Source organism: Lissotriton helveticus, chromosome 2_1, assembly GCF_964261635.1.
Source record: "Lissotriton helveticus chromosome 2_1, aLisHel1.1, whole genome shotgun sequence".
Taxonomy (NCBI): domain Eukaryota; kingdom Metazoa; phylum Chordata; class Amphibia; order Caudata; family Salamandridae; genus Lissotriton; species Lissotriton helveticus.
Genome location: NC_136059.1, coordinates 2122009005 through 2122029771, shown reverse-complemented (window position 1 = coordinate 2122029771; position 20767 = coordinate 2122009005). Strand labels below are relative to the sequence as shown.

Sequence of the window (20767 nt, the reverse complement as noted above, 5' to 3'; positions counted from 1 at the left end):
CTGCTCTTGTGAATGTGTTGCCTGTGCTGCAGTGGCCCCCCAAGTGAAGCGAGTCTCCCTGTAATAAGAGGGGACTATCTTTCGTGACGTCACTTCCTGTCGTGACTTCACTTCCTGCGACACCATCTAACTTGGAGCGTCCCCCCACTTCTTTTTTAGGACTTGTGCCCTGATTGTTAATGCAAACCACACAAGATGATGGACGGAATATTGCACAATGGCAAAACATTCACCCCCAGTCACAGATCTGGGTTTAATCCATCGTTATTTTGCTCACCAAGCCACCCCAGTTCAGACATGGCCATATGCAAATCAGTCTTGACACTGTGCCTCATGGGAACATTCCAGCCCGAACTGCCAAGCCATGTCTTCCTTGGACCGGAACCAAGCATCCTAGGACCGGTTTCTGGCTATCAGCCGTCTTCAGCCAGGATAGCTTGACTCCAGTGGATTAGTGAGCAAGGGACCCTATGTGGAAGGGTATGCCCAGACGTGGGTCACCTAGAGTGAGGAAACAATTAAAATAAAATAAGCGGGCACCGTGCTCCCGTGCATATTTAATGTATGTGCATGGTGATGCACCACTATGGTGAAACTGGGCGCGAGGCAGGAAACAATCAAAGCACGCGTCGTGCTACATTTCAAGAGCAGGGCCAGGAAGAAAACAATTAAAATTTAAAAAAGTGGGCACCGCACGGCCATCCATATTTAATGTATGTGCATGGTGATGCACCACCATGGTGAAACTGGGTGTCGTGGTGCCACAATGCAAAATGAAAGTAGTCCCTAAACAGAACAAATAAAAGCCTACAGCGTAGCAAAACTGTAGAAATACCCGAAGAAGATTATAGAAAGAGCCAAAAAAAGAGCACTTAACACTCCTAGGGAAGCTCTACTAGAGACCCACAAGAAAACCCAACCAGATCAACTCATCTGTGTTACCACCTATAACTCCTCGTCCAATGATGTGAAAAAATAATCAACAAAACATGGTCTATACTGACATCTAACAAACTGCCTCATGAAAAAACACTGTTTTCCTTCAAAAGAAACACAATCTTGAGAGATACACTGGTTCAAACGGACACAGTCAAAACAAAAACCGTCAGTCAGCTGACACTATGGAACACTCCATCAGTCATAGGGCATTATCCATGTGGGTCATGTGTAGCGTACCCTTTCACAGAACATGCCAAAAGCCTTAGCCTGGGCCTACAATCGCCTTGAGAACAAAGAACACAAACTAACTGTTTTTCTGAATCAGTAGTTTATTTGATTAAATGTCCATGCAATCTATCCTATATACGTAAGACAAGCCATAAAGTGAAAGTTCGCATCAGCGAACACAAAAGCACAATACGACATGCGACAACAGCAACAAAACTCACAGCACATTACAAAGAGTAACAACAATAAGACACAGAGATTAGGTGGACAAACATTGAGAAAGTGAATGGCACCAGTAATCTTAACCGTGGGTATACCGTTTAAAAACACATGAAAATGGCTTGAACAACTCCATACCATGGAGTCAACTGAAAAAATTATTTACTTACACACCACTATGTACAAATGTAAGTGTGTGCAAGAGATTCGCATTACAAATAGCATCTTGCCTGTAGATACGCAACATTGATGTATATTGGGAGGGCCAGGTCACGGACATTCGCCTAGCCATTGTCGGTCCCTTCCTTCTATATTCCACCACTTGAACGGCCAGCACTACTTTTCATCTACTGCACACTCCCTGCGCGTCTATATGCTATTTTAAGCACTACACCAAAGGGCATTTTCATGGTCCTTTACGGCCCGTCCTTCTATAATTCATCATTTGAATTGCCAGCATTACCTTGATTAACTGCAAACTCCCTGCGTGCTAAGGTGACACTTTAATACCACACCATAAGGAAAGGAACTTATAAATGTCATATATGCGCCAAAAACGTTATTGATACAGAACAGCACATACCTAGATAGGAACAGTCTCTATCATAGCACCATTCCTAACTTGACAAACTACATTTCCCAGAAATCATAGCCTGTATCGCGACGTCAGGACGACGCTCTCACTTGACAACAGTTCCCGCTCCGTACGGGTGTACTTATACACCGGCACCCGGCACAACTTTGCAAAAGCCGGGGAATGGACCCAAATAGGTGATCGGGCGATTCAGGACCCTTGACGGAGTGAGTACTGAGTATATCAGCATAGCATAACAGATTTTTTTACGGATCACTTTACCGTCGAACTGAGGTAAAAAACGTTCTCTTGGTCATTTAACCTCAAGCATCCCCTGAGATACAATATCTCTCCAAAGTTTGGTTAAGAGAGTGTGTTTTTTATGATTGCATGGCAATACGTTTATCACTAACATGAGCGCATTGATAAAAAAAGTTTTTAATCAAACCTCACGTTGAAAGATGACAGGTCTGTTTGAAGGGATTGTCACGCTGTATTTTATACTTTGACATGTACATGCACTGGCATGCAGTTAATGACAGTTTGCGAGCAAATTCTCCACAACACATATACCTGCCACGTAGAATTTGTGTGTTACAGAGACAGTCACGGCCGGCAGTGGGAGTACCTGCAGGGCGGTGACGTGGGGAGGGGGAGGGGCAGGGTTGGGGGTTCTAGTAATGTATGGATTACTGAGCTTCCCAGGTAAATAAACATTTAAATAAATACAACGAATTTCGTTGAGTGCACTGCATCCCCAAATGCGATGCAGTGCGCGCAACAAAATTAATTTTATTTATTTAAATGTTTACTTACCTTTAAAACTCCGTAATCCATACATTACTACCCCCGACCCTGCCCCTCCCCCTCCCCACGTCACCGCCCTGCAGGTACTCCCACTGCCTGTCGTGGCTGTACAGAGAAGGATGTGAGTGGCACACGTTGGAAGAGATCCTAGATATGTTAGTGCACTACCGCTTGGCATGCTTTGGTCTCAACCTATGCACTGAATTGGGAAGTAACATGAAGGAAACTCCGTTACATGCTCATATAATGTTGTGTGTTGTCTGTCTTTCTTCTTTCCACAGATGGATAACCACGCATGACAGATTAATTGTCTGTCACACACAAAAGGAGCAGCTACTCTATCCTTCAAAATACTGATAGGTTAGGGAACTCCCCCTCCTGCCCCCCCAGGGTGGTTCACCTATGCCCTGAAGAAAGTCCAGGACCTTTACGACCCTGACAGACCCAAGAATAAAGTGAAACCGAGGATCTGTCAGAGGTATTTTATCTTTAAATCCCCCTGGTCTTCACCTATCGTAAAGAGCTCCCAACACTGTGGTTGAGCCCACCCCAACTTGTAGTCATCGGGGTGACCCGATGATGAAGCATGACACCACTAGGGTGTGTCAGGGTAACTAAACAAAAAGGAATTGCCTCCTTTCCTCACTTTTGGGTGAAGTTAGACATCCATCCTCACACCTAACACTAAGTAATTTTTGTGGTTTAATGTTTTGACATGGGAGGTTTGACTCCGACTTAGGATCTTCTCAACCCTCCAGGTACTGGAGATAACCCTGGTTTTCTCTAGAGCCTCATTTTGTATACCCAGGGAGAACACAATTAAAATTTTAAAAAGTGGGCGCCGCGCGTCTTTCCATATTTAATGTATGTGCATGGTGATGCACCACCATGGTGAAACTGGGTGCCATGGTGCCACAATTTAAAATAAAAGTTGTCCCTAAACAGAACAAATAAAAGCCTATAGCGTAACAAAACTGTAATTGGTCGGTGTTCCCTGCATACAATGGAAGTGATGTATGGGGAGCACCAACCAATAAGAAGCCAGCAAAGAAGACTGAAGCAGAAGTTAGCCTATGGTAAGCAGCAGGCGGGACTTCACACAGTATACTGACTACAACATGTCTTGCAGGCAGCGCATGCGCGCTGATGCTCTACCTAAAACGGACCCCTATGCTGAATAGAATCATTAGAAGTGATAAGCTATCCATTCAAAGAAGAGTGCCCTAAATAGCAATCAGAAGATGAAGTTTTCATTGTAAGTGGTGATCTTAAAAGTCATACTCTGTAAAATATTACATAGTTGATACTTTTGACAAAGGATCAGTGTTTTCGTTGCAGCATTAAGAAAGCCTATGAGTGTGTATATGTTTGCGGACAAAATACATGTAATTCCAACATGTCATGAAAGCAAAGTAAGGTAAATGAATATGCAAGGGTGTAAATCACTAATTCAAATCATGCGTCAGCAAAGCAAATACATCAAGGAAAACAACCTGGCTATCCCTACTTGATACAAATTATGTCACATATACAGTTTCATAAAAGGACTGTTTAATCCCCCCTAAGCTAAACCTAATGGGAACACAAACAAGACCATGTAACCATCTACGACATACAATAGCCTTTGATGGACAACCATCCAATGCTAAACACACATTTTGTGACATTTCTGAAGTTGGCGGATAAGAAACTAAATTCCGGAACATTTGAGCATCTAACTATGCCTGTGAATTTGAGTTACTTTGGACTACTCTTTTTAAACTTGTCATACTCTTTTGAGGTGCTTTGATTTTTTATTAGGCTCAAAACAACTTATAATACACTGTTGTACAGCTATTTTAATGTTTTGTATCTGAAATTGCAAATATTTTAAGTATTTAAGCATGAGTAAAAGGAAATCCATCGATACAGTAGCAAACCAAGAACAACTGGAGTAAAGCAGATGGAAGAAGGGGTCTAACCCAGAGCCCACCCTCCTTCTGTACTTCGTTTTGTGCTTTTGTACTTTTAAAGAATTGTAGCTCACCCTACAGAATATCACATGCCTGAAACACTGTTAGATACAATAGAAATTGGGTTCTGGTGGCACAAATTGATACTGCATCCACTCCAGGGTTCTGTGTTTGATTCCAAAGTCACAGGTTACAATTGTAGCGGGTTCGCTCAGCCTTTCATACTTTTGATATTGATTAAATGAGTATCCGGGAGTTGGGTAACATTAAACATCTGTTATCTGTCAATAGTGCCAAGCAAACATCTTAGGGTCTCTTGTGTTTTTCAAATGCACCTATTATGCTATCAATCTATCTGCCAGGACTATAATTAAATGTATTCATACAGTGTTTATGCTGAATAAAATATGCAACTGTATAATCAAACAATATAACACTGATATTTCTACTCACGATTTCACCAAGCGCGTAGTGAAATGAAACATCATATTGGAATAAGGAATTTTTCACAATGCTCATTTCAGCATCACAAAACTCATTAATGTAACACTAGGAAAAGCATTTGTCCTTGTAACCTAAACCAATCAATCACTCACCATCTCTTGAAAAAAGCCCACTGACAAACCCAAAGTACTTGCCACAAACAGCCATTCTCAACCTTCCTGCTAGTGAAAAAAAAACTAGGAAAATCAATCAATAGAAAAAAGTATGAAGCATGTGAGAAATGGGGCCTCTAGTTGGCAGTGGTTTTCACGCTGTACAAGTAGGGACCCTCACTCTGGTCAGGGTAAGTGAGTAACACAGCTAAGATAATCCCTGCTCACCCCCTTGGTAGCTTCGTACGAGCAGTCTGGCTTATTATAGAGGCAATGTGTAAAGTATTTGCACAAACACAGTAAAATAATGAAAATACTACAAAAGGAATCCATACCAGTTTAGAAAATACCCAATATTTAACTGAATAAAACAAGACATAAAAAATCCAACATACACAAGTCAAGATTTATCTTTTAAAAGATTAAGCAAGTTTAGTCCATAGAAATCAATCGATGCATTATTTTTAGCACAAAGTACTATGGATGCGTCACAAAATCTAAGACGGTGCAAGGCGCAGGGGAGATGAGGCGCCGGAAAAGCAAAGCGAAGCATCGGTTCCTTATTGCCAGGAGGGGTAATGCGTTGGTTTCTTACTGCTAGGCAGGTGAGGTGATGTGTCAGTTCCTTACTGAAAGGGGAGGAGATACGTTGGTTTCCGGACAAGGGCCTCGGTTCCATATTGTGATGCAGCATCGATAAAGAATCAGTGTTGATAGACAATGCGTCAAAAATCTACACATGCTGCGTCGGTGCAGCAGCGATGAAGCAGGCTCACAGCCGGCAACTAGGTGCTGGACTGTAGTCAGAGTAGCTGTCACAAACACCAGTGAAACAGTGCTGGGGACTCATGCTGCTGCAATTTTTCTGATGCATTGTTAGGGCAAGTTGGGGCCTGTGGTGAAAGCCATGGTCGAAGTGGCAATCGGGAACCATGCTTCGGTGCAGGCAGCAGTGATGCATTGATCTTGTGCAGGGATGCGTCGACAAAACAGTTGCTAGAGGTTGATGAGTGGATTTTCTCTTTATATGACCAGGTGTCACTTCCAAGGGCCCAGGAATTGGATTTGTCACTACTTGCGAAGTCAGGCCTCTCAATAGTAGAGCCCATTCACTATTAGGTGAAGTCTTCGATGGCCCTGAGACTTCTTAACTGTTTGAAAGCACACACAATCTCTTAGAGAACTTTGGAAGCAGGATGTAGAAAGCAAATGCCAGTCCTTTCACTCCGAGGACAAAAGCAGCAAGCAGCAGGCCAGCAAAGTAAAGCAACAGGCAGAGTGCCAGAACCTCCTACAACATCCAGATCTTCTTCATGGCAGAAACACATTTTGATTTTGGGGTGTCAGAGGTCCAATACTTAGGCAAACTTCAAAGTAAAGTCTTGTAGTGTACAACTCCCTGCCTTTCCCAGTCCCGGCTCCAGACACACTACAGAGGGGTGGAGACAGCTTTGTGTGAGAACAGGCACAACACTATTCAGTATCGGTAACTACTCCTCCCACTAATCTAGCCCAGGAAGTCCCATCAGCCTGGTCATGGGCTGTCAGGATATGCAAGGCACACTTCAACTCCCTTAGAATGACTGTCTAGAGTGAATGCACAAGAGCCCAGGCAGTTCTGGTACTGGTACAATCAACACTGGTTTTTGTAAATGGAAACTGACTAAGGTTACAAGGATACTTCCTACATTGATTGCAGAGACCACTAAATGCAGCAGTTCTAGACTCGTTTGGTCCTAAGAGATATGTATTTATAGCTCAGCCCACAAAACACTGCACTATCTACCTACTAGGAAGCAAAATAATCTTAAAACAATATTCATAGGTTCACTATTCACTGTACAGGAAGGTCTCAGGAGTTTTTTAACAAAAGGGAGCAGGCTTAAACACCATCAAGGTTGTTTTGCTCAGAGAACCCAAACTAGGTAGCAAAACGTAAATTGAGGTAGGCCACACTTGGGGGGGGGCTGCCTTCCTTCAAACCAAGCAGTTGATGTGTGTAATGGATTTCTGCTGGACTTTAGGAGAAAAAAGTAGGATATTAAAAAAAAACTGAAAACCTTTAGTCGGTAATAGATTAGGCCGCCTAATCAAACATCTGTGGCAGTATATATCATGACATTCTGTTTACAGAGACAGAAAGTACATTTTACACAGCTCAGAAGTGTATTCTTTCACTTGGGATGCTAATTTCTATTTTTTTTTTGGCCAATCCATTTAGTTAACTCCTTCAGCGATTTGAAAAGAAATGTGACTGAGATTGCATCATATCGGGTATAAGACACTGGCCAGAAATCCTTCCAGGGCTGTTGATTCCAGAATCAAACCTAAAGGAACAACCTGTGAAGTTTTCCGACACTTACATCTATTGTCATTGCTCTTGGCTAGGTACATACGTTGGTTGGCCAACATTAATAAAAAACTTTTCAGAATGTATATGAAGAATTCTTATACTAGGCTCTGGAATAAGAAATTCTGAAAAACAAAAATCAACAGAAGACCTCAACCTACCTTATGCATGTCTAACATAAGCAAACACTGCCTGTGTTCCATGGCTTACTGTTTACATGGTCCACTTTCAAAACCAAAAACTCCATGGCTCAAAGTCACCAAGATACAGTAGGACATCTGTCTACCTATATGCTGTACCATCCAAAGTTTCCCCTCTTTACTGGTAGTTGTGCCTAACCTCCTAGATCTGGTTTTCCTCAGTCACAACCTTCAAATGAGTCAGATATAGGTGAGGTACTAACTAGTATTTTTACAGTTCATTAAGAATAATCCACCATCCATCATGCAGTCTCAAAAGAATGCACCAACTGCTGTAGTCCTTATGAAAAAATATATTTACTTATATGTTATATTTAACAAACATCAAGCTACAGATATTAACAGCTTGATAATGTAGTAAAAGACTTGCAACTCCTTTCCAGAACAGGGCATGCCCTAGGGCTAATAAATGCCCAAGATTCCAATTATGAGTTGAAGATGTCTGTGAATTTGCAAGAGGTAGTGAGGTCATCAAGGAGTGTTGTGGTTCGATTAAACCTACAACAAGTTTGACTGAAACGGTGCAAATTCAGAAGTTTCAGTGAACTTTCCAACCCCACTCTTTTGTTCCACCAAATATAGTGAAAAACACAGCCTGTATTCAGCTTCATATGTCAATAAATGCCACACAGTATGGGGTGGCCATGGTCAAAACTCTTGCGCTATTTCACCATGTTTACTTAAATAACAGTTATGATAGCCTGCACATGAAAACAGTTACAACTGGTCTGAAAAAGAGAAGCCAGATTGGGATCGGACCTAAAATGGTTTGAGCCCATCAGACTTTATGCGTACTATGGAGTGAAGAGTTGTTTCAAGGCTGTTATGCAAGACACATAAGCTTTGCGGGTCTCGTGGACCTAAATAACTCACTCGCTATTACGAACTCACTTGCAATCTGGGATTACATCAGGTGCTGAAGGCAAAATCACACCAGCAGTTTACAGGCAATAATGTTACAGGGACTTCACATACCTGGGACTGGGGCATGAAACAACCTGCCCTAATGCTGAGACAACAGAAAACAAAATATTCTAAAAATTCAACCCGCTGAGAAACATATTCATAACCCAACCTGTGCTGACATGATATGTTTGTTTATCCTTCCACATTCTCTAATTGTGACTCCAAATTGGTAATTCGAAAATGCTTTAATTAAACATTTAGGGACCAAGATAAAAATAGTTCAGATTTATATACACCTGCTACTGATCAAAGTCTAAGCATCCTCCATATCTGTGGGATCCCAGTATCTGTAGGGGAGTTAGGGCCCATGCAAGGCACACTTTTGCAATGCCCAAAGAAAGGTGCCACAACGCAAGCATTGCACAGAGGCGAGACCTCAGGTACGCGAGACCAGAGGTAGGTTCATCAAACTGGGCTATTCAGGACAAGCCATCTGGAAAGCCACTGCATGTGCAAAATATTCTTAATAAGACTGAGTTAGGCTTCCCTGTTGAGACCAAACAACGAGGCAAACTGAAGCTGCTGTTTTGTACAGAAATTCCCCCACTCAGAATCATGGCCTTATTAGCATATTCTGAAGCACTGCCCACTCAAGTAAGTTGTTTCTGAGAGGGAGATCAACTTCATGTCTGTGTACATTGAGAAGACGTGGGATGAATGTAGTGTTATAGGGATATGGTTTTCCTTGACAATATTGTCCGCAGGAACGGCATGCCTCCCTGCACTGCTTTCTCTTTTTTTACAGGAGGTGCCACAGGAATGGTATTAGATCTATCCTCTTGGGTGCTATGAATATGACCTCTGTTAGACCTGGCACCATTGGCGTGGGTCTTCCTTCCATTTTTGCTGTGGCCTCAGGTGTTTTTGCTGGTGTTAGATGCTTTGGGCACTGTGCCACTGCTGTCCAGTGCCACAGTGTGAGTGCTCCCTACTGTAAATTGATATATTGATTAGTGGTTCCATTATTGGATATTTGGTTTACTTGTCAGACCCTAGTACAGTGCACTGAGTGTGCCCAGGGCGTGTAAATCCAACTGCTGCTAGTGGGCTTGCAGCACTGGTTGTGCCACCCACAGAAGCGGCCTTGTAAAAGGTGTCTAAGGTCTTCCATTGCAGAGCCTGCGTGCAGTCTGGTACTGTCATGCTGACTGGGCAAGTGCACCTACTTGCCACACCCTAAACCTTCCCTTGTCTTCATATTAGTCACCCCTATGGTAGGCCCAAGGGCAGGGTGCATTGTAAGTATAAGGTAGAACATGCCCTGATGTGTGTGGCATGTCCTGATAGTGAATTACAGCCATTTTCGTTTTTCACTATTACAAGGCTACCTGTTCTCCATAGGCCAGAATGGGCTACTAGATTATTACATATTTATAATCTTAACAGACTCAGAGAACATGGTAGAAATTCGAGTTTAGTATGCCTGGACTCAGAATAATACAATACATCTTTTAGTGGAGTTTATTTTAATATTCTGTGCTTGCAAATACCACTTTTAGAAAGTAGGTATTTGCTTGCCTAACTAGCTGAGCCTGCCTCTGCGAGGTTGTGTATTCCTTCGTCTGTTTTTTTTGAGTGACAGGGCTGGGGGATTCCAGGAGACAGAATGAGTCAGCCCAGTGGTGAATAGAGAGATCTGCATCTAGATGGGAGAGAGGAGTTGCACCTGGGACTTGAATAGGACTGTGCCCGCCCCCCACAGTGCTGGCTCCACCCCCTGTGGTGCGTCTGAAGTCTCTGCCCTGCACACTGAAAGAAGAGAAGAAAGACTGTGAACAAAGTGCTCCAGGACTTTACTTGCCTTCCACAATGTTGGCTCCACCTCCTGTGGGGTGTCTGACGTGCCTGCCCTGCACTGTGAAAGGAAAGGAGAAGTCTGATAAACAGAGTGCTTCAGAACTGGCTTGAACTGGGCACAGGCCCCTCTTCCCTCAGAGAACAAAGGATTTGGGGGTATAAGTATTGGGACCCTGATCCTATGAAATTAGATCACTTCTGGACTTACATGACAAAACCTCTGCTGAGGAGAAGGAACCTGAAGAAACTGAGGAGAGACTATTCCCAAGCTGAAGTGCTGCTTGGGGGATTGGCCTGCAGTGGTTGCCTGACTGCCGAAGAGAGGAGAAAGAACTTTGTGGACTTTACTTTCAATTTGTGCAAAAGATCTCCAAGGGCTTGGAAGAGAGCTTGCCCCCTGACCGAAGTCCCAGGACCAGTGGACTTCACCAGCCTTTGTGAATTGCTGATGAAAACGTTGTTTCAGTGGCTACAGAGGCAGGGAGCTGTGAACGACTCTCACGACCGGCCCGGTGTCCTGTATGCACCGCATCAAGCAACGTCCGCCTCGAACAACGCAAGCTCTGAGCTCACTGACTCCATCCTGACGCCGTCACTGAGCTGTAGCCTGCACCGCGACTGGTGGACACCGCGATGTTCTAGGCCACGCTACACTGACTCATACTGGTCTGACAGAAGCGGTCCCTGCTGTTGACTCCGAGTCCTGTGACCACACCAGAGTTGGGCACCGCCTCGCACGTTTCGCGATGCGCCGCCCTACTCGCACCTCTGTCTGGACTGATTGACGCCAGCTCCCGGACTCCGGCTCTGTCGTCGCACCGCAAGCTGCTAGCACCGCATCGAAGTACCGTCTCACCCTGCAACGCAAGCCTTGGATCCACCGACTCTGTCAATGGGCCGCTGCCTGCACCGCATCGAGGGACAATGCGTCCTGCAACGCTTCCTTTCTGCACAGCGACGAACACCGGAACCGGCCAGCACATCCGTGCCGGCCACCTCAAGTAAAAGGTACTGTAACTGAGTCTGTTGACATTTGAGTGGGCCCGTACCGTTGCGGTCCGCTGGATTTGCCAGACTCTGTGTTATTTTCAACAAGGCGAGCCGGACCAGGCTACCGACTCGCACAGAACCTTGAATTAAGCCTTTTAACCATAACTCTTGAAATCTAATAGTACTGTGGATTCCTTTTTGTCGTTTATAGGTCTTACAGTAACTCTATATAAAATATACTAATTTTTTATACAAAACCTTGTGTGGTGTCCATTTGTAGTGTTGTCACTGAGTTACTGTATGTGGTCACAAATGCTTAACTTACGCCTCTGAGATAAAGCCTTGCTGCTCGTGCCAAGCTACCAAGGGGGTGAGCAGGGGTTATTTTAGGAGTGTAATCCCCCTTACTCTGACTAGAGGAGAGGGTTCCTATTTGTCACAAGTACCTACCTGTGCCAACTAGAGACCCCCAATTCTAACAACCTCTGTTAGAAGCGGCTGTCTCTAGTTGGCAGAGGTATACACTTCTGACAAATAGGGACACACCTTTTCTAGTCAGGGCAAGGGGATCACACACTTAGATAACCCCTGCTCACCCCCTTGGTAGCTTGGCAAAGCAGACAGGCTTATCTCAGAGGCAGTGCGTTAAGCATTTATGACCACATACAGTAATAAAGTGAATACACTACAAATGGACACAACACAGTAGTATTATAAAAATAAGGATTTTTATATAAGGCTTAGCACAAGACCAAATAACGACAAAAATATACCACAATCTTAATAAATACTCTTGGAAGGAAAAATAATAGTTCAAGCGTAGTTTCTTCTTAGCACACAGTCTTTAGTATCAAAAGCAACTCTTCTTCTTTAAAACACAGTTCTTGGCAACAATGTAACCCACACGGGAGTCACACGACGTCGAGGCAAAGTTAATCCAAAGGTTCGGCGTCGACCGCGAGGAGCGCTACGTCGAGCCCGGAGTCGCACAGACCCCAACAACACAGTACCTTGGAAAAGTGAAGCACTCGATGATCAGCGGCGTCGAGATGCCCGGCGTCGCGTCTTCGGCGTCGATCGGGCCTCGGAGGCGGGGCGATCTGCAGCGGCGTCGACCGAAGTTAGGCGGGAGCAGCGCTCACGAGATGAAGCAGGATACGGCGTCGTTGATGTCGATGTTGCAAGAGTGAGCAGCGCTCACGGCGTCGAGAGGGCTCGAAGTCGATGCGATCAGCAGCGGTGCAGACACGAGGTCACTTGGAGCTGGAGCCGAACTCACTACTCACTGGCGTTGTTGCTGGCGTCGATCGGGCCCGGCGGCCGGCGTCGAGGAAGCGGGACACTGGAGCCGTTACTCACGATGTCGAGCTGGATTCGGCGGCGTCCGTCGGCGTCGAGATTGCTGGATTCTTTCAGAGGGGCTGGATTCACAAGTTCCAGCAAACAGCACTTTAAGCAGATGAAGTCCTTTAGCCCTGTGACTTCAACAGGAGACTGGCACTCTTCCAGCCCTTGGAGATTTTCTTAGCAAAGATTGAGAGTACACACACAGTTCCTCTCTCCTGGTTCCTTGGCAAAAATAAAGAAGCAATGCAGGATTCCCCCAACAAACAGCACTCTGGCAGAAGGGGTAGGCAGTCCTTAGATCAGCAGGCTTCTTGTCCTTGGTTCAGGTTTCCTTGTCAGAAGTGATCTAAATTCTTGGTTCAGGGGTCCTTCTCTTATACCCCTTTTTGGCTTTGATCCCTTTGTCCATGCAGGGGAATTTCCCCCCATCTTGGGTTTGTTGTGGGTGTTGCCAGGCCGAAGCACCTGGCCTATTCACTGTGCAGGGCAGAGTCTTCAGCCGCCCAGCAGGAGCGGAGCCAGCATTGTCACTGGCAGGGGCAGGGCCATCAGTTGCCCGGCAGGAGGTGGGCCAGGAAAGTCCCTGGCAGGCACAGAGTCATCAGTCGCCCGGCAGGGGGGCGGAGCCAGCATTGTATCAGGCAGGGCAGGCTATCAGGAGCTACTCTTCCCCTACTCTCAATGCAAATGCCCCACTCATCCCACACTGACTTATTCAGACCTCTGGAGCCACCCAGCTCCTGTCACACGCACACCAGAACCAGCAGAGACCGGTAGACAGTTAGACAAGAAAATAGCTACTTTCTAAAAGTGCTATTTTCAAACACAGAGTCCAAAAACCATCCACCCAAACGGATGCGTTATTAAACCCTGAGTTCAGGGATACCAAACTCGACATTGCACCATGCTCCCCGAGCCCGCTAGGATTATAGCATTAATAATCCTGGCAGCCCATTCTAACTGATGGAGAGCAGGTAACCTTACAATAGTGAAAAACGAATATGGCTGTAATTCACTATTAGGACAGGCCAACCTTGTCAGGCTTGTCCTACCTTATGCTTACAATGCACCCTGCCCTTGGGCCTACCATAGGGGTGACTAACATGAAGTTAAGGGAAGGTTTAGGGACTGGCAAGTAGGTGTACTTGCGCAGTCTGCGTGACAGTACCAGACTGCACGTAGGTCTAGCAATGGCAGACCTTTAGACATACTTTTACTAGGCCGCTTTTGTGGGTGGCACAACACGTGCTGCAAGCCCACTAGCAGCATTTGTATTTACAAGCCCTGGCACTCCTGGTGCACGCTACTAGGGACTGACAGTAAACCAAATAAGCCAAACATGGAATTCCATCAATACAGCAATTTCACATAGGGAGCACTTGCACTGTGGCACTGATCAGCAGTGGCACAGTGCCCAAAGCAATATACCAGCAAAAACATCGTAAACAGAGGAGGCAAACAGAAAAAATGGAGGAGAGACTCATGCCAATGATGCCAGGTCTAACAACCTCCATGTGCAAATTATGCCCATGCACCCACACTGGGGGAGTTCTATATGATAGCACTAGAGAGATTTTCCCTGCAAGCCCTCAACTGCAGAAAAAGAGATTTCCATGGTCAGGTGACAGCATGCACATAGTTCTGACATCATGGAATGTTTTCCCTTGTGTTTGCCTCCCTGTTTTCCAAGTGGCACGCTGAGCATGACAGGGTATGAGTTTTGGTGGGAATTGTGAGTTTCATACTATACCTGGTGAATTATGGGGCTTTGTTTGTTTTGTGTTGATGAACTATAACTGTTAGAAATTGGGTTTGTATCGGGGAGCGGAGGGGTAAGGCATTCTGCACCAAGAAGTTGGCATTGTCTGTAGCAGCACTATCAGTGTCGCAGGTGTACAGGGAAGCATAGTAGGAGCGGAAAATCTCAAAAATTGTCCAGGGGATGTGTGTGAGGAGTGCCATCTGCATGGAGGATAGATGGCATCATGCGCGAAGCTTCCTGCTGACGGGCTTGTAAAGCTAAAAGACGGCCTCCTTATTCCCCCTTTCATAGTAACACTGTTTAAAGCGGAAAATGACTTTTTTGTAAAGGGAGTTAAGGTCGTACTTAGCCAGCATGATAGCTTTCAGTGTTGGCAAGGTAGGTGTGGATGAGCTTGGGACAGTGAGTGTACATACCTCAAACTTGAGTGCTGTTCATGGTTTAAGGGCTTTCCACTTTGCCGAGGGCATTTCCTTCATTATGTTGCACCTAACTGTCACCTTCCCAGCTGCCCAAAGAACCCGCGAGACACTGTCTCCCAGTTGTGGTACAGATCAGTTTGAAGGTGACCCCAGATTTGTCATTTATCATCCAGGCGTTTGTATCAGTAAAGATTTAGCCACCACTGAACTGGTGTTGGGGGGTATCAGTCCCAGATGAAGCCACACCTGTACTGTGTCATGATCGGACACTCCAGAGGGGGATGTGGATGTCTGTCAGTCAGATGAGCCAACATGGATGGGGCAAAGAGGAAGTAATCTATCCATGTACAAGTGTCAGGTACACAGGAAGTGGTGGTCAGCCTTGAAGAATCCACCAAGGAAAAGTTGGAGATCAGATCTAGAAGGAGGCCATGGTCTGAGGAGGCAGAGTGTAATGGGCTGTCGGACTTGGGTTGAGAACCAAATTCCAGGTGCTGCAGAGTATGGATTTAGTGCGGAAATGCTGGTGTAAAATACAGGCTATGTCATTGAAAGTGTCCCTTTTGACATGGGTCGGGCATAGATAAAACCAATCAAGAAGGTCTGTCCTGAAAAGGACAACTTGAGAAAGATATATTGAAAATGTGGGTCCCACCATATCTTGGTCCAAACATGAGGTGTAGCTGGGTCACAGCCCTTTTGGCCTCCGCGAATCCATGAGCAAGGAGCAGCAAGCAGGAGTGCAAGTGGGCAGACCAGAAAAACAGCAGTGCAAGGCAACAGGGCTAGAGGCATTCGACCCCCATGGCCTAGCGTGCGCTAGTCTGACTGGAGGCGGGATGGAAGGACAGCATCCGCGGGAGGTTCCAGGGAGGTAGAAAGAGTCTTGCAGGCAGGCTGGCAATGACAGAATCATGCATGGGAGTGAACAGCTGGCAACGGGCATTGCTGGACAGGAGAGCCAGTGACTGCAACCTGCGAGTTCTCGCAGTGTGGTAGGTCCTCAAAGCGCAGTGCTCCGGCAAGGGTAGGATTAGCCAAATGTTGTAAACGGGAAGCAGCTGCTAGCATGCTATAGATCATGCCCAAGAGTTTAATGGCAGCAGGGGCAGACATCGTCCATGGTTAGGGGCATATGTGTGGCAGCACAAGCTGGGAGCTGCTGCCTCAGGGCGTAAAATATCCCACAATGCCAGGTGTCCTCAATCACAGGTAGGGCTGGGGTCTCATTGCGGGCTGCAAGCCACACTGGTGCCACCTTCTCCCGCATAATAAACGTACGGTGGATCAAATTACCCCATCCGCCCCACTGAACAAGTCCCAGGGAGGTGGTGGCATGTGGTGAATGAAGAGGCCAACCCTCCGTGCGGGAGGGCATAAGTGCAACCAGCTGCTTCCATGGCAACCACAATGTCAAAGTCCAAATGTCACCCCGCAGTCACTAGGTAACCCGGGAGACGACCTTTACAATGCCGTCGTTACATCGCTGTATGTTTACAACACGGGTTTTACAATGCAAGTCGTTTTACCAACTTGCGCTGGAGGGCGCTGTAAGCTAAGGAATAGTACGATTTACTATCCAACACCTTCCCTACTGTATGTAGACTGGTGTTGGACGAGTAAATCGTACTGTCCCAAGGTCCAGCGCCCTCCAGCACAAGTCGTTGAAATGACTTGCTTTGTAAAACCCGCCTCGTAAGATACCGCGATCAACATGATCGCGTAGTATCATCATACATTCGGTAACCTATGCCTTGCACCTGGACCACAAATGTAGCCCCTTTTGTCACATTCTGAAGCAGAGAAAAAGGTAAAAGCCCAGGTTTGAAAGCCACTGATAGTGCTTCTGCATGTAGTAGGGGCAAGCCTCCGTAGTCCCTTAGTTGTGGGGAGGGGCAGTGCAGGCCACTTCCTCCAATGAGCCAGCGGATAGTTAAAAATGCCTCAGACACCCCTCAGCCACAGGGTCAATGCTGGAAGAAGCCAGGAGCGAGGTGGCAAAGTGCAGCTGTAGTGCACTTAATATTTTTTTTCCATTTGTTTACAGTTTTTGTGAATCCTGTGCTAGATTTGCAAATTCTGGGCCCAAGTATGTCCGCAGGAACCAAGGATGTTGGGTACATATAGGTGTTATTGGCGGGGTTAGATAACCGCAGAGGGTTGGACACAAGGCCTGACCTCTCTGTGTCCCTGCAACATATGGCCAAAATCTGTGCAGTGCAGATGCTGGCAACCTGGAGAGAGTTGGGTGCAGTGCCAGGCCAGAGGACAGGTCCTGCAACAAACTGTGCAGCGCAGGGCCGAAGGCTGTGGGTAGTGAGGGGATGGCCACCAACGTAGTGTTGGGCGCAGGGCCACTGATGCTTTTGGCAGCACAAAAAGAAATGGGTGCAGGACCTGGTACTGTCAAAGGTCACCACGAGACACTGCAGCCATACCCCCAGATGGCTGGTCAACTATGCAGGATTGGATGCTGGACCTGAACGGAGTCAAGGCCCTGCGGTCAACCACCAGCTGTGCACTATTAAAGGCATTGTGCATGGAGGGTTTCGCTGCCATAGGAGGGATGGGCGCCGAGACCTCTTGGATGTGGTATATGACCAAAACCCCTTCCGAATTCACTGAAAAATTCAATGGTTAACATTAAAAAATAGACAGATTTGCCATAACACCCCGACATGTATCAAATCCTCGGAAATTCACTGAAAGAACCGTAGTTAAAGTTCAGTTATGGTTATGAATTAAAACCAAAAAACGACTACATTGTGCAAGTTATGTTTAGGAGCACAATTCATGCCTCACACACCAGCCATGCAAAGCATAACTCGAACACCCAAGATCTTGCCAGGAGGAACGTTGTTAAATAAGCACTTCTTAAAAAACAATGAAATGCACACAAAAAAACAATTACAACTGGTTCTGGTCCAACGCTCTGGTTCAAATTATCCAGACACAGCAGCCCCCATTTCCTCTACCCCATCACAAATAAAAGAATTTCACAAAACATACACTAATACATGAATTATTGAGGGTAGAAATGGATGCTATATTACGTTTTAACAAATGACATGATTTGCAAAAAATAAGGAATACAACACAGTGCTGGGTTATGCCTATAATTTACCTAGTTGTCTATATTAGTTTAAATTTTCAAAGGAATCTCGTATATTTGTTGATTTTTTGCAGTAATAGGTTCAATCTGGAACTGCTATAATCTGCACATCATGAATGTTTGAAAAACGATCTGTCATGTGGGAGCCTACATCAGACGTTTCGCATTTAAATTCCACTAAGGCGTGGAAAATGTTGTAAGAACCGGCTTTTAGAGTGCTGGGGCAGAAGGATTAGGACATTGAGTGCTAGGGCAGATTTCGTTTTGTTTTATTTCATTTTAAGATTTTTATGAAATGACTCAGATACTGAACTGTATCTGCAGGTCGGTACTTGCTAAGCAGACCACAATGTCGGGAATCGGATAACAATATAAAAAACATAACTCTGTCCACTACTCACATTTTTTCTTTGGAGGTGAATTCAATACGTGTAAAGCATGGAATCCTGTTTTCTTCAGTTTAAAGTTATCTATCGGCGTTGTTCTTGAAACATTCCACACACGTAATACACCAACTTGAGAATCTGTGAAATGTACAAAAAGTTGTCATTCTTTGTTCGAAGATGAGAATTTAGAGTATGGACAACAAGTATCACCATGAAGCGTGTGTATATAAGGGTATGTATGGGCCAACACAATTACAGGTTGTTTCAGTCAAGACCTCTGCAGGCAGTAGCCAATCTAAAGCATGTAGGCCATTACTGGACATACATGCCTAATATCACCTGCAAGCGAGGGCGTTGAGTAAATACAGAACGCAATGAAAATAAGGAACAATCATACCTATGGATATTACTTACGGGTAGCTAGTTGTTGCAGCTGCTCTTTGGTACTCTTCATCCTGCCATTACTATCCCTTACTATCCCTAGACTCAGTCATGAAGGCAGTAGCAAGAGATGAAACAAACAGGACTCTAAGTGCCTGGGTTACTTTCTGTAGTTAGCACTTTTCGCCTTCCTCTTGTTTCTTAGCGGAAAATACGAAGCCGTAGGCTCTGAAAGTAGGGCTGCTGGGAGTGCTGCAGCACCCCCAAAACAACCATGCTGTAGTTTAGAAGGTGAATGAGCAATAGTGAAGCCTTTGCATTGTGTTCAAATACAGGCGTGAAATGTCAGGATGTCTACTGACGTTTTACTGCTTATCCTTTTAAAAATTATACCGGTGTTAATTTTTCTTTTGCTGAATTAGAAGTGAGAGGAGTTTGTTTAGTGAACTATGACACTCTTGCTGAGGTAGAAGGAGTATGATAGTAACGTTTTTTTATGAACAAACAACACAATTTAAATACCTGCAAATTAAATGTACAAATATTTCAAAATGTATCAGCATAAAGATGGGTCGTATGCCAGGTGGTTCCGAAGAAGTTGCAAGGCTTAAGATGCGGAGTCCTGCACTGTCGTCGAGTATGCAATAGACAAGGGCCTTGCGATGTGAAGGCCTGTGTTGAGATGGTGTTTCGCAGTGGCGGTTCCGAGAAGATTGCGGGCTGTGATGAGAAGTTCAGCATTGGGGATGTGTTGCTCAGTGGCGGTTCTGAAGGGGAGCTGTGAGAAGATCCATTGCGCTCCGTCGATTTTGCCCACAGGGCCACAGTTGAGCTGGTAGAGCATCTTCCGGTCTATTTTGAAGGGTCCAGGACTGGGGAAGCACAACTTTAGTGGCAAGACTCACAGGAGACTGAATCCAGGTGCTGGGTTCCAGATGGTTGGGACCTGTTCTACCCCTGAGGCTTCTAATTAGGAGGCCAGCCAATTGGCCCTCAGAGTCAAACTGGTTGATCTTGTGTTCAATGTGCTTAACCAGTTCTTCATTCAGGTAGCAGTCCTTCTGGCAGTGCAGCACACCATTCCTTTCGAGTCTTCCACAAGGTCCAGAGGTGTACTGAAGAGTTGGACCTCAGCACCCAATATTTATAACTGTTGCCCACTTTGAAGTAGAAGAAGGTTCTGGAGGGTTCACCCCCCAGAGGTGTTAGGAATTTTCTTCCTCCCTGCCCTGACCCCAGCTTGCCTGAGGTCACAATAGACTAGTGTCAAACTCTTTGTTGGTGTGCTCAGGAAGAGCCTTTGTGATGTGCAAGTGTGGTAGGTGAAAGCTCTTCCCCCTCCTCAAGTCAGAAACAGCCTATCCTGGAAACACCTGTGCTCCTTTGTCTCTCTTTCTGGGAGCAATTCACAAAAACCAACTGCCAGCTACACCTAGTCGTGTGACCCACGATAGAGGCAACAGACACCATATGATTAGGACAAGAAAATGCCAACTTTCTTAAAAGTGGCATTTCCAGAAAAGTGATAAAAAATCTGACTTTATCTTTAAAGAGGGATTTAAATTACAACACCTTGGACACCAAACTTGACATTCCTACCTGCTCCCAATTCAAAGTTTATTACAAAGAACAAAGGTCCTAGGCTCATTTGAGAATTTTCTGAGAACACTAATGTTATATAGACCACAATGAGTACTATATATGTTTTCCAGTGCCCAGCCGGACAGAGGATTTTAATT

General features: G+C 45.3%; 1 protein-coding gene across 2 annotated transcripts in view; it reads right to left on the bottom strand.

Annotated features, from left to right (window-relative positions):
* WDR17 (WD repeat domain 17) overlaps nucleotides 1-20767 on the bottom strand; it is a 953840-nt gene that overhangs the window by 741450 nt on the left and 191623 nt on the right. For both annotated transcript variants that reach the window (XM_078677682.1, XM_078677683.1), the window contains exon 6: nucleotides 18663-18785. In XM_078677682.1, coding sequence (XP_078533808.1) covers nucleotides 18663-18785 — 123 coding nt within the window. The remainder of the gene's footprint in view (nucleotides 1-18662; nucleotides 18786-20767) is intronic.